At 32.0% G+C, this 15,244-nt stretch overlaps 1 protein-coding gene across 1 annotated transcript; it reads right to left on the bottom strand.

Annotated features, from left to right (window-relative positions):
• Window positions 1-1,681: 1,681 nt before the first annotated feature.
• Window positions 1,682-3,069, bottom strand: LOC117906281 (WUSCHEL-related homeobox 4). The gene is made up of 3 exons (XM_034819261.1): window positions 2,830-3,069; window positions 2,283-2,564; window positions 1,682-2,029 (listed from the first exon to the last, which is right to left on the bottom strand). The coding sequence occupies exons 1-3, from the start codon at window positions 3,034-3,036 to the stop codon at window positions 1,883-1,885; spliced, it is 636 nt and encodes a 211-aa protein (XP_034675152.1). The 5' UTR covers window positions 3,037-3,069; the 3' UTR covers window positions 1,682-1,882.
• Between the last annotated feature and the right edge of the window lie 12,175 nt (window positions 3,070-15,244).

Raw genomic sequence — 15,244 nt, 5'->3', positions numbered from 1 at the left:
TGATCAACAAATTTTGTCATACTGACGTCACATGGCCAAACTAATGATGACTATCATATTTAAACCAAAGTTTAGTTATTGAATCTTAGGATAAATTTTTAAAATTATTGAATGGTTATGGTACATTTAATATAACTTCATGATTTTTTTTTTCCCCAAAATGAAAATACACTGGTTAGATAATGAATTTTTTTTTTTTCAAAATTTATGATTAATTTTTCAATTCATTAATTTGAGAGAGCAGAAAGGGTGATCTTCGATTTCTTAAATTATTTCTCCTTTTAGATTCAGGGTAGAAGTAGCATTCATATATTAGAATGATTACATTTTACAAAAAATATTGATAAATATCATGTTAAAATTCAAATAAAATACATTGATGAGATAACAATTGATCTAAACTTCTAAAAATATTGATAAAAGTTTCTAAGAAATAATAATATAATAGAACTTAAAAATATATTATTACTAAAAAAATGGTTCATTTAATTTGAATATATGATTATTTTTATTTAAAAATTTTATAATTTTATTTACAATTTTATATTTTCCTTATATTTAATTGCTATATATATAAAAAAATATAAAAAAAAAAACTTATTCAATAAATTATGAACAAATTTTTATATGTTTAATAATCAATTAAATCGTATTCTAAAATAAGATAATTAAAATAAATTAATTTATTAAAATTTTGTTTTAAGATTTAATTTTAGAGAGTATTGTATTCCTTAAATATAACATATGCGAATATAAATAATACCGGTAAAGAAACCAAGGGTTTCTTAGAAAACTGTTTTTTGAAAATAGTTTTTTATTTTTCATAACAAAAAAAATTTTAAAATATGTTTCACAACAAAATTTCTGTTTTCTATTTTTTATTCTCAAAAGCATAAAATATTATATTTTTAAATGACATCTTTTATTCGTTTTAAGTTGATTTTACTTCTTTTTTAATAGTTATTTTAAAAAATAATTATACAAGCATATATAATAATTAAAGATAAAACTTTAGCTATAAAAATTATTTTTAAAAATATTAAAAATAAAAATAATAAAATAAAAATTATTTTTAAAAACTATTTTTGGGGAAAATTTCAACTAAAATTTATGCTATAATATCCCGTGGGTCCCAAAAATGAAAAATTCGTGGAAATATCCGGATATTTCTGGAGACTAAAATCACTGGTGCAGACCTACCAAAATGCACTGCAATGTGCAACATATGTATCCATTTTGGATGGACCAAAAGGAATCTTACTAGATAGCCCGCCATTTTGGAGAACACAATCATGGTCGTTGTATGTCCAATCAAACTCAAAAAACATGAGCACGGATGATGCAATGAACTACTGTTTATCCATTTCAATTTTCATGTGATTTGGCTTTCCCTCCCAGTCCCAGAGACAACCTCTATGGGCGAGGAGCGTCCCCACCACCCACAAAAAATTATATGCATGTCTCTTGATGGTCGATATGCTACTTTATCAAAGTCTTATGAAATGTTTGCATTCTATATACTTTTTTTAAGTAATAGATATTATTCATTGTGTGGTATAAGGAGATGGCTGAGAGGACACTTCTCTTTTTCAATTTGAAAATTCAGGCAAGTGCGTGGACTTCAGTGTCCTTGGCTTGCTGCTTTTGATCTAAAAAAGCTTCGCCTCAACAAGTTCCTCCATAGTCAAAAGGAATCACCTCCAGAAATCGAATAAAGAGTGACAAAGCACTTTGGTTTCAAGTCAAGAATAATAAGCAGGAGGCCACAAAGAAACAACTTGTCTTTCTTCTTTCCCCAAACAAAGAGAGAAAAACATGGAAAAGCACATGAAAGCAAATTGATCACAATGAAACAGAGTTTAAATTAAATTTTCAAACCCCTTCATCTGCCTTCCGGGTGCAACGGGAAAAGCTCCAGAGTCTTATCTCCCTCCTCTCTGTAGTATCTGTTATTTTCTTCCACCGTTTCAAACGTCCAGCTCTTACACTTTCTCTTGTTTGGACTATCTTCTTCTCTTCCCACTTCCACCTACAGTTTTTTAGTAAATAATATTAAATTCATTTTTTTTTTCACCTTTCACATAGATCTCCCACAATAAACCTAGACTAGAAGTAAGTATCTGATAGATGTTGTGAGAAACTGAGAATGGCCATTTAAGAGTTCAGCCAAGCAACCGTCTGTATGGATGATACTCTATAATGGCATTCTTTTTTTTTTCAGAAAAATATACCAATGCTAGAGGAGAACCCAAGGAACAGAGTTTTGAAAAAATGGCACCTACCCTGGTATCCAAGGTTATTGTAGTTATGGATGTGGGAGTCCTGGGACAGTGGCCGAGACCCAAACTGTTGCGCTTCTGCTTCTGTCTCTCCCGTGCTTTGTGGTTTTGGAACCAATAAAACACATTCTTGCCTTCGATCTTCCCGTACTTTCCAAGCTGTGCAGTGATTTGTTCTATTTGCTGTGCATTGGGAGTGCGCATTCCACTTTTATACAGCATCTCCAAGATCCCAATCTGTTCCTGGGTTGGATTCCACCGCGTCCCACCTGGATGTGTTTCCACCTACATGAAATGTTTGGCATGTCATGATTGGGTGGTGAGAGGTTATCATACTTCTGGTTCATATAGATCTTATTGTATAGTGTTATTACGTAATTAGAGATGCATGAGGGCTGTCGGAATTGCAGTTCAATAATAAGTTAAGGTAAGTTAAGCAGCTGCCCAGAAGCCATGGAGCAGCGGTGCAGCAATTTGCAGTTAAAGTGACAGTTGCAGAAATCAGTGGACAATTAAAATAGAAAATTAGTTGAGAGTTAGAGACACACACCTGAGGTGAATCTCTCTTATCATCAGAGCATCCAAGCTTCCTGGGGCCACTTTCAGGTCTAATGAAGCTCTTGAGATCGAAAGCAGCGACACTGTCACTGTTGGCCAGCTTGGGAGCAAGAGGGCGTAAACGCTTGCAGCCAAGCGTGAGGGAGGGTTCGTGCTCCCAGAATCCACGTGCGAACTGATGCACCTTCATGCTTCCCATGGGGGAGGATTGAATGATAGAGAGTGGTAATTATATAGAAGATGAGAGAGAGAGATAGAAGAAAAAGAAAGTGGGATATGAGGTGGTGCTTAGAAGAACCAAGACCAAATGATGAGGTGAGGTTGACTTAGGATTTCCATACAAAAAAGAAAAGATAGAGAGAGAGAGAGAATGAGAAATATTGTATGAGCGTGTGGTGTGTGTATATGCGTGTGTTGGCCCGTCAAATCGGTCGTTTTTTTCTTGCTTTCATGATAAGGTGTCCATGCTTTTCGGTGGCCTCTTTGGCTCTCATTCTTAACTTTTTCTCTATAAAGTGAGCAGAGAGGGCGATGGAGGGAAGAGAATGAAAAAAAATTCCTCCAATCCCAAAACTTGAATATGGGAACTCTTTGCTTTTCAAGATACGGATATGGTGACTGGAACTGAAGGCCGTCTTTAAGTGGTAGAGAATGTTGAAAAAAAGAAAAGGAGAAAAAAAAAAAAAAAACCCACAAACAAATCTATCTCAATTCCATATCCCCTTCTTTGGGAACTGTAGCTCCAATTTCCCAAATAGTATAAACCCATCAACCCCACTTTTCATCTCATTTTTGTATTCCAAATTCTTCACCCTCCCACTCATCACCTAGTATATATATCTCAATCATCTACGTATTTTACATGGGGGTAAATTTATCTTATTGTCTTTTCACACAATATGATCAAGTCTTGAGTAAAGCTATTGTTACAGTTGTCTTGATGACCGCAATCACAGCTTCTTCTTCACTGATTGGCAATTATCAAGTGAGATATATACCACACATGTGCTGCATTCATAAACTATCTCACAAATTATTGCAAATTTCTGTGGCCTTTTTGATTCTCCTTCTATAGCATCTAACGCATACGAGTGTCTTTCTTGGGGGCCTAATGTGGAGAGTCTTGGGTCGACTGAAATCCTTCAATCCCCGCAAATACGACCCTAAACCCTCGCGTCTTTGTTTGGAAAGGTTTCAAGACAGCATGACTTCTGACCCTTTTGTACAGTATGTAATCTGTATACTTTGACATTTAGCATTACAGGCCAATTCCAGCCACATCTTGTGTCGTGGATCTTTGGAGGTATACGGGGATGTGGGGTTTTGATTGAATAAGAGGAGGGATTGTCGGGTGTTCTTCTGAGAGTGACAGGACAATATGACCAAGGAATCAAAAACCACAATTTCTTGATAAACCTACCTGATATCTAGAAGAAGTTAAGAAAAAATTCAAATGGGGCCATTTCAGACCTCAAACATTATTATTCCTCCTTGAATCAGCAATCAAAGGCACTCCATGCGTGAATCTAGCCAAGTATTCTCCAGGCATGATTGTTCTGTAACTAACATCCACCCACCTGCTATGGATCCTCCTCAGTCCTCTCCCCCTTCCCACCCGGTAAATATGAATATACTTGTTCGAAAGGATTGGGTTGCCAGTCTGATGTGACCCATAATTTCTCCTTCCTTCCTTCCTTCCTTCCTTCCCTAACATAGTACGAATTAAGGCAATTGACATTGACAAAAACTCAGCGTGATGTTTGGATGTTGATTTGCTGAACAGCTCATTCTGAACTCTCCATGCAGAAGCTACAGAGAGGGAGCGACATGAGGGACATATATCCATATAATCCATCCAGCTTGATATCACAAGGATACGCGTACACTGTGTTAATTTCTTCTCAACTGTTAATGATAATATGGTACAGATTAAACTACTACAACAGCCAGCCCTTTTTAGAGAATTACCTGTATGGTTATTTTGGTGTAATAATTAACCTGCCAATTGTGTACTTAGAAAAAGCAAAGTAACTTTGAAATGAAGATGACCTCTTCAATTCTATTGGGCAGATGTCATTCTAAATGGACGTGAATGCCTAGGATAATCATAGAAATGTTGACATTCCAGAGATTATATAGGATGTGAGTCCATGTTTTGGCCTACCTTAAGCAGATTCCATGACACCACCCCCCATCAATCACGACATAATAAAATCTTCTCTTTTTTAAATCAATGACTAGCTACCTACATAGCCCCTCATAATTCTGTACCTAACATCAGTTTTTTTTTCTGCATAGGGCCAACACAGCTCACCCCATCCAACCTATCAGGTAACTCCAAGTAACTCTTTCACTACCAAAAATATCAAGCTTAGATTCACATTAAATGTTGCTAATTGTAATAATAAGTCATTCTGAATAAACAGTAAAAATGAAAATCATTTTCAAGATTTTCATTCTGTTTTCAGTATCAATCAGGCTCCAAGCCTGTGACTCATCATTACCTGGAACAACTAAATATTAATTTTATAAAGGCTCCAAAATATTTTTTTTAAATCATTAAATTTTAAAATTGATTATCTAGAAAACCCTTATGAAAAGGCTTCCTAAATTTAATCAAATCAATCATGAAAAAAAATCATTTATTTTTATTTGTTTTTATTTTTTTATATGCATGAAACAAGAACAATTCTTTTAGATATAATCACACGAATGTGTCAAAAAGAGTCCCCATTAGGGATGATTAAACAAAGGAAAGAAAAGCAAACAAAAGTGGGTGAATGTGATATATCTGGGGTGGTCACGACCACTCTATGGACAGTTAAAAAAATAATTAGAGGATGTTAGTGTTCTAATTTAAAACAATAAAATTAGATTAGATATTTAGGACTTTGGAGAGATTACTTGAAAGGAGCACCAAAATACGTCAAACCTATTTGAACAGGTGGAGAGACATTAAAAGTAATAGAAAATACAAAGTCAATATTAGGCAGCGGGATGGATCCAAAAATGTGATTTGTGAGATATTAGGAAGGATTTACGGTGGGATTAGCAAAGCAGACCGCCAAGAATGGGATGGGACCCGCCACGATTAAACAAAAGGCGCAGGGATTCAGGCAGTGAATCCAGAATGGAAGTGGTGGTTATGAGGGGAGATGTCACAGTGGGGTGAAAAAGAGATTGAACAAGGGCTAATAAGAAAACGCCAGAGCAGCGTTGGGAGAGGAGAAAGTTCCAAGTGCCTGAAAAATGGTGAGGATTGAGGAGGGTGATAATTGATATGATATGAAAGGAGGAGGGGAATATAGAGTGGGTCAAAGAAAAAGTAGAGGGAGGCAACCATTCATGATAGGAATGGAGGAGCCCACACAGTGGAAGAAGCGGTGGGAATCCATCATTAGGGAAGACAATGCCATCATTTGCACGTGTCTATGGACCACACTTAACACTACTAACTGTAGCTTTTCAATTATAATCCCCCCCCTCCCCTTCCCCTTCTCCAACTTCCACGCGCCTTTCCACCTCCATTTCTCATCCACTTTCCAATCTGCTTCTACCTACAGGACAAATGCGTTACATTTATGCTTCCAATCTCTGATATCTTGTCAATTTTGACTCTTTTTTCTTTTTCCTTTTCCTTTTTTCGTTTTTCTTTCAGCTAAAAACAGTGATGAATATGGCTGTTTTTGTTTTTTCCGTTAGAAAAACTAGAAACTGGGAGGTATGTTTTAAAGAACAAATTTGCATTAATGTTTATAATTTTGTTATGATTTAAAAAAACAACCGTTGCATGCACATTAAATATCATATTTAAGTTTGAAAGGTATAATAAATGAAGGCACAGCTCCCCATGCCTAATTATCCTCATTCTTGTTGACATGCATAACAATAAAAACATGCATGGGACACTGGGCACCCAAATAAGTTAAAAGGATGAGCTCGATAAAATATACGCAGCAGCTCCTGCCAAAATGCTAATGAGTGGTGTGAGAATTATTCTTTGACCTTAGTCTGCATGTGAGATTCCCTCTTACACCCAATAAAACTGAGGTTCCTCTGGTTTTATACTCATAGGTCTAACAACGCTATGAAGCAGCTAATTATGGAGGCTTGTAGTTGAAAGAAACATTTAAATCGGAAAAACAGAGTATGGTTTTTGGACTTAATTGGTAGAGAGAGAGGAGGGGGGGTCCTCGTCCTAACGTGTCGGTTGGAGAAAAGGCTTGACACGTGGCATCGAATGACATCAGACAAGAAATTATAATAATACGCATGTGTAGAGAGAGATGAAGAAGGAAGATTGGAAGGGTCATCTTCACCTACTTTTGCTAATGCCTTTATATTTCTATACTCTAGGTATGCTCGGGGTTGGGGATGGAAGCCTTTTTAGCTTGGAAATTGATAGAAAAGTAATTGTGATGGTAAGGGGTTGATATATGCCAAATAAAGTGAATTGCTGGCAGGCATCATTGTTTTGATTGAATTTTATTCCCAACTACATTTAGATGTGGCATCTTTATGTACACTTACTTCATCACTTTATGTAGTACAGTCTAATTCTCTTTGCTTTTTCATTTTTCCCGAGAAAGGGAGAGAAAGTTAGAAAGGATGAATGAAGGGCATGATCGCATGGCTAGAAAATGGTCATGTCATGTAAGGGAAAGTGGGTGCAAATGTGAGAGGAAAGGGATTTGTTGGGAGTGAATGGATGACAGTCCAAGCACAATTAAGTTGAATTGATGGCACTGAAAGATCCTCCCCCGATACAAACTTTTCTTTTTCTTTTCTTTTCTTTTCTCCCCTTTCCTAAGTTTTTTAACCCCTTTGGGGTGTTTGCACAAACTCAAAGAGTTAAATCTTGACTCTTCTCAAAGTCTAAGCGTCTTTTTAGTCTTCTTCCTTCCACAGACTTCAGCTAACATACTCCTTTCCAGCAGCGCGTGCCAGCCACTCCCAACCACAACGAACCAAGTGCCAAATTTGTCAGCTACATCTTTTAGTGCATTGGGTTTGTCAGCGCACTCAGTCTCCCGCCCATATCGACAGTCCACACAAGAAAAAAGAGTATGAAATGTGAATACGTGCTGATCCACCGTCCGCCAAATACAACTACATGCTTACGTCTGCTAATCACCTTCCGTCCGTCTTCACCTACCAATTTAGTGCCTTCATCAACCCATTTCCACTCTCAGGTAAATCAGGAATACATCGGAGGTTCGAAAATATCTTTATTTTCCACTCATAATCTCCTCTCTCCCTCTTCCTTTTCCTTTGTGCGGATCTTTTTCAACGTCTCTATTATCGGAGCCGAAATTCTCAATTCAAAAATCACAGCTCTCACCGACTAAAAGCATAATTTAAACTTGATTTCTTAATTAACACCTCCTCACCACCAAACCTACTTCAAATCTTTGCAATTCCAACTTTTTTTTTAGAGTTATATAATAAACAGTTGTTTTTCTTTAAATCATGGTTACTAATGTTAATTTTCTTCTTCATTTTTTCTTTAATTAAAAGCTCAAAAACATAAACAATGAGAAAAAAGGTGTGAGATGGACATGACTATGATAATGACTTAAAAAATCATTTTAAAATATTAAAATTATTTTTTTCATGCAACTCAATTCAATTAACTAATTGAATTAGTTTGAAGAAAATAAAATTTAATTTAATTAAAACATAACACAGACTCCATGTTTTTAACTAAACAAAAATGCTTTGAAAATTATTGTACAATTCATCGAGCTCTTAAACATTACTTCAAACGCTTAAATACTTATAATGATGTTCAAACGTTCATACAAAGATTTCAACATCTATTAATATATTTATTTTTATATTTTAAATAAATTTATTTTATATCATAATATGAGTCGCTTGGTATTTATATCTTATAAATATTATAATAAAAATGATTTTGATTTTTATTGTGAATATTGAGAAAATCTAAACTTTTAGTTACAAAATATCGACTAAAAGCATAAAAGAAATAAAGAGAGACGAGACATTCCACTACAAAGTGGGTTTCATAAAAAGTACCCACGTGTGATTTATTGTGAAGTGTCAATTACATGTATTAGCATGTATCTCTTATAAATTTTTTAGTGTCCATGATTTAATTTTAGTTTAGGCAATCATTATGCAAACCCGACCCCGTCTCACCTGATTGGGGTTGAGTCTAGTCTCAACCACTTTAAGCTTAGACCTAGCCGATGGCACTACGCCGAAACCTGGGAAGCTTAGCTGGACTCAGCCTGCCTAGTAAAGTGGGCTTAAATCAGAACACATCGAATTAACACGGGTATCATCATGGGAAGGGGAGGATTCAAATTTTCTAAACAAGTGGCACTTGCTTACAAGCCCCATCATATTGGTGGTTAGGTTGAGAATTTGAAATCATGGTGACTGCTTTATTACCCCCGCACTTCCCATTGATGATAACTAACTACCTATTATTGGAACAACTTCTCCAGTGGTCCTCACACATAAATGGACCATAAAGGCACTCATCTTTGGTGGTAAACTAGAACCTACCACAAACACCACTGGTTATGGCACAGGATCTTCTCCTCCAATGATTAAGATAGCGATTAATAGCAAAGAACCAAGTAGTGATAAGAAATTTCTCTATGGAATCAACTCCACATCTCATTGACGAGTGCTAATAAATTATTGGTAATTAGGAGATAATTTCTTATCCTAAAAGGCATCAAATTGATTACTTTTTAAATTAATTTTTAAAAAATTTAAAATATCCTTTTTTAATGATATTTTAAATCACGCATTTGCTTTTAAATAATTTGTGACATTATTTGAATAATTTATTGTCAAATACATTTTTATTATTTTTTTATCAAATTGTTAAGACATTTTCTATTATTTTTAATTCTTGGTAATTTTGTTCATTTTCATTCTGGTATAGGATCCTTTTAGACAATAACTTATTTTTAATTAAAAATTTGAGGTTACTGGTTATTCATCTGGAGAGGCATGTGCAAGTTTAAAAGGTTTAGATAAAGGCAAATTAGTTTTTTAAATGGTAATTGGATCAAAGTTTTAATTTTGAACTTAAACAATTTATTGAAATTAACTAGAGTGCTCAAATGTTAGCCAAAACACTCGAGTGCTCAAGCCAATGCTCAAGTGGTAGTTAAGTCCACATAAACACTTGTTTGGACAGTTGTCAAATTTTGGTAGTTCATTTTTTTGGAAAATCAAGATTTTATTTTTCAAGAAAATTTTGATCCTTTAAATCTTTAAAACTATATATATATCTTACTTGTTAGAAAAATTAAACTAATCCAATCTAAGATAATCACCTTAAAGGAAGGGTGAAAAGGGTGATGGTCTCTTTTTGCAAATTCAAACTATGTGAATATAAGAGACAATTATATGCAAATATATATTAAATAATATAAAGACAATTGCATATAAATTAAAAGAATAGGGAAGATTGAATGTAAACACAAGATTTTATAATGGTTTGGCGCAACCCGACCTACATCCACTCTCCTCTAACTTCAATTACAAGCTTAAAGTTCCATTAATTCAAGGATTCCAAATCAAGTCTTCAAGCAATACAATTAGATTATGGTTTTAATCCACCCTCTTGGACTTTTGGCTCTAAGCACCCTTTACACTTCTTAAGAGATACCCCACTCTTGAACAACCTCTCAAGTGATACCCCACACTTGAGAATCTCTAAGTGATACCTCACACTTAGATTCTTCCTCTCATAGATATACAAATAATTTCACAAAATCCTAGTGCAAAACTTTAGGCTTAAATGATATAAGAAAACTAGAATTGAATAGTGCACTAAAGATATGCAAGTTTTAGAACAATGGTATACTAAAAAACACTCTTCCAAGACTCAAATATATTCAAAAAATGTTTGAGAAGGTTAAGTTCATAAACAATAAAGATTTGGAACATATTTATAAAGGAAAAAAAGTCAAATTAGCTATTAGGGGTTCGACCGGTCGAGTTGGGGGGTCAACCGGTTAACTAATCGTTGACATTTAATGTTTGACAGGTGACCGTTGGAGCTCGATCGGTTAAGGTGGGGGTTGATCAGTTACTGTTCACACATTGATCGATTGAACAATCGTTTTGGAAGAGAGAGAATGTTTTTTACACATCTCGACCAATTAAGTTGGGGTCAACCAATTCTTCATTCGGTTCAATCGGTTGAACCGTTTTTGGCTCAACAATAAACTTTTTCAACTTAAAACCTTTTAAACAAGTTTAAAAAACATTTGATACAAGGTTTTAGTTGAAAGTATGAAATCATCAAATTTTAAAAAATTTAAAACAAAATAACTTTTGGATGATTTGGGTGCATAAGTAAAGAATGTAATGTATGAAAATCCTAATGTACCAACAACTTTACAAAGAGATCTTATGAAGCTTGGGTCTTGTAAAACATTTCTTTTTGAGATCTTCTTCTTCTTTATGATTTCTCTTTGGTTTGATTTATCTTTGTGATTGCCACTTTGAAAATCGTTTTATCTAATCACACTTAAAATATAATAATTAATTCTAAACTTTCTTTTGTTATCATCAAAACTGATATTAACCAAACCTTGGTTTCACACTACCTAAACTCATTATAAGGTTTGATGCTCCATTTGAGAAAAACCTTAACTTGTCCTATAGTTCCTAAAAGCTCTCAACAATTCGTTTAACAAACTCACTTGAGCACTTGAGGTATTATGTCGTGGATGTGGATTGTGATATAAGCGTTTAAGAGTAAGTCTTAGGTAACATCTGTCAAGTAAAACTATATATTATACGGTGAATTTCACATTTGAGATCTTAAACTCATGGTTTTTTTATCTTCACACATTGTTATGGGTTTTTCCACGTAAAATCTATTATGTTCATTGTGATTTATTGATTATGTTTATTATTCTCTCAAGGGTTTAATTAAAATCCAAACATTCAACTTTTATATTAAAATATCTAAAATTCACTTATTCACCCTTTTTGGGTGTTACCATACGGGACAATTGATGTTTCAAAAATGTTTTTTAATCTCTTCATTAGTGGCAATGTTTTAAACAGTTAAAGATGATTTTTAAGGTGTTTTGTAGTGTTTACCTAAATGAGGAAGGCGTAAGACTCTAGGCAAAGTCATGTGTAAGCCTCAACTTAAACAAATAAATAATAAAAAATTATTAAAAAATTAAAAAAGAAAAAAAAACTCATAAAATCACATTAAAATTGAATGGTACAAAAGACATAAAATAAATTGCTTGTATCATTTTTACTTTTAAAATAGAAATTTTAGATACTTCAAAGATTAAGATGATTTTGTACAAAGAGATTTCCACGGAGGACTTCTTGTATCTTCCTTTTTTTAAGAAACTAAATTACTTATGTTTATAGAAAAAAATGGGTTTTGACTCACTAATTTAAAAAAATATAAAAAAAAACTTAAACTTTTATAAATCATATTTATTTTCATCCATTTGAAAATATTTTAAAATACATGCACTTTTTTATAATTCAAATAATTATTTTCTAAAATGATCCTTTTACATGTTAATAATACCAATTAATAATATTTTAATTGTGAGAACTAATTTGAGATTAATAAAATGAAAAATTTTAAAAATTAAAAATACAATTAAAACTAAAAAAAAAAACTTTAAAGCTAAAAATATAAAAGTGAAATATTAACTTTCACTTAATTAAAACACTCCGATAGAAAATATAAATATTGGAGAGGAGTTGAAAATACAATAGGAGTAAATATTTTATTTTTAAAATTTTAAGTTTTTTTGTATTTAATTATATTTAATTTTTATGTTTTTTCGTTTTAATTATATTTTTTATTTTTAAAGTTTTTATTTTATTATTGATGTCAACAAACAAATTTTTTATTTAATTTTATTAAATAAAACGAGAAGACGAGAGGATTTACATAATACTATATAAATTTATTATTAACTAGAGGATTAGAAATATTTTATTTACTACTTAAGAATCCTAGAGAATTTTTTTACAATAATATGTATCTCATATTATATAATAAAAAAAAATTATTATATATTTATTTGTAAAACACTTTTATTAAATTAAAATAATAAATTAATTTTGGATAATTTTATTTAATATTATCAAATAAAAGGGTATTTTAATAAATAATTATTTGAATTATGAAAAAATACATGTATTTTAAAATATTTTTAAATGAATGAAGATAATACTCATTTATAAAAGTTAGGATTCTGTATTATTATTATTATTGTATTTTTAAAAATTAGGAAATTAAAACCCACCTTTCCATGTTTATACTATGAAGAGAGCCTTGACCTTGGCCTTTTGGCTTTTGGCATTTGTAACTTTTATTTGTTTTTCTTTTAGAAAACTTCTTTGTTTGGATTTTAGACTTTTCTAGGAAGTTTCCTGTATTGGATTTTTTTGTAGGATGTTGTGGCAGCCTTATATATGCCTTGGAACGATGATTCTAGATTATTCTCACATCTATAACAACCTTTTTTATGCTTTATGTAGAGTTTTTTAGGTGGGGAGTTTTCCATAGGTTGTTTGAGGTAGTTTATTATTATTATATTTATTTATTTTCATTAATTTAATATTGGGTTATAATAATATTTTATTTTAAAATTTTGATTTTTTTTAAAATTTAATTAAATAACAATTATATAAGACTTTATAGGCATTGTATAACTCCTACAAATCCATTATACATTTAGTATAAATGTTTTGTACATATGTGAAAATATAAAAAGTTATAATAAATATTTATGCATATATGTAAACAATCTTTCCTATGATATAAACAATAAATAAAAAATAAAGAAAAATATGTAAATATATTCATATCATGTAAACTTGTACAAGCCTTGCATACCTAATACAAATGTCTTGTATATATATAAAAATATAAAAAATAAAAATTATATTTGATATTTATGCACTTGTAAATAATATTTTCAATGGTTTGATGTCGAGAAAAACACGTAAATGGATATGTGTGAATGGTAAAATGCATTTTTGTCCAAAAATTTTGGGCTTTAGATCTACTCTTTTATGTAATTGTCCCCAAGGTAGAGCCCAACATATGTATTTCTCTTCTTCTCGGGTCGGTGTGGGGTCATGTGTCCAAGCCCAACTCACATGGCCCCAAAGGCTCAATAATTTGGTGGTCTAAGATGACCCAGGCCAAGCTTGAAGGCCCAAAGTTTTGTTCCGTTTGGGTGTCCTTCACGCCTCAGGGCTTCACCTTTAGTTAAAGGGTGCATTTTAAAATAGAAAACGGCTTAATAAGTGGCAATCTGATGCATAATCCTTTTCACCTTTTTAGGGATGCGGCTCGCGAAGGATGGATGCAGAGTCAACCCAAATTCAAGCCCTTTTGCCCAAGCCCAATCTTTAAGTCCATTTTTTTCAAATTTAAATTTAAATTAATTTAAGTTGGAATTAGTAAATATATATTTGGTTGGATATAATTAATTGGATTAGTAACTATTAATCGGATTATTTATTTATTTTTTAAATAACGTTAATCTTAAACTATATCTAAATACTAAAAAGATTATTCCATTATGATTTTCTTTTAGAATGGATGAACACATACCTCTGATAAGTTGATGATCAATTTCAATGTCCAAACGTGTCATATAAAGATTTATTATGTGAGTTTCTCCATCATTTTTTAAAAAAAAATATTAACAGAAAATCTATTTGATATTTAAGCATAATTTAGAATATATTGAAATTGTTGTAACGAAAATAATTTAAAGGTTAAATTGAGACACAAGCGAAGACATGAAAATACATTTTATAATTTAGTTTAAATATTTATTTCACTAAATTTTTTTACTAACCAATCAAAATTAACAATTGTATTTTTTTTTCACTTAATTCTAAATAATATTTAATAGTATTAAATATTAAATTGTTTGATTTTATAATATCTTATTTTTATTAAGTATTAAAAAGTCAAGAAAAACCAACATATTACTTTTTCCATTTAGAAAAAATCAAAGATTTTGACTTTGTCTATTCAACAAAAAATTTATAATAAATTATGAAAAAGTAAAAATACAAACAATTAAAAGTATGAAAACAAGATACAAGCTAGAATAATAAACTTGACCGAGATTCTTGCTTTTGGAGGAAGGTGATGAATTCACATGCATGATGGACCAACCTTTCATTTCCATGCAAATAAAAAGTGAATAAGAAAATCAGATGAATGAAAGTGGTTCAGACAATTGGGTTTGTCAAATCCCAATTAACATTGTTTAGATGTTAATCATGTTTCATAGTTGTTGGATTATATTGGAAAATGGACAAGGCCCAGCAAGAAGATTTGGTTATTATTAAAAACAGTAGGTTCTTGCAGCGATGAGTTCCAAGGTGTCTGTTGGTGGTGT

The sequence above is a fragment of the Vitis riparia genome, chromosome 18, assembly GCF_004353265.1.
Source record: "Vitis riparia cultivar Riparia Gloire de Montpellier isolate 1030 chromosome 18, EGFV_Vit.rip_1.0, whole genome shotgun sequence".
In the NCBI taxonomy this organism is placed as follows: Eukaryota; Viridiplantae; Streptophyta; class Magnoliopsida; order Vitales; family Vitaceae; genus Vitis; species Vitis riparia.
Note: the sequence above shows the minus strand (reverse complement) of the source record. Positions and strands in the feature narration are given on the sequence as shown.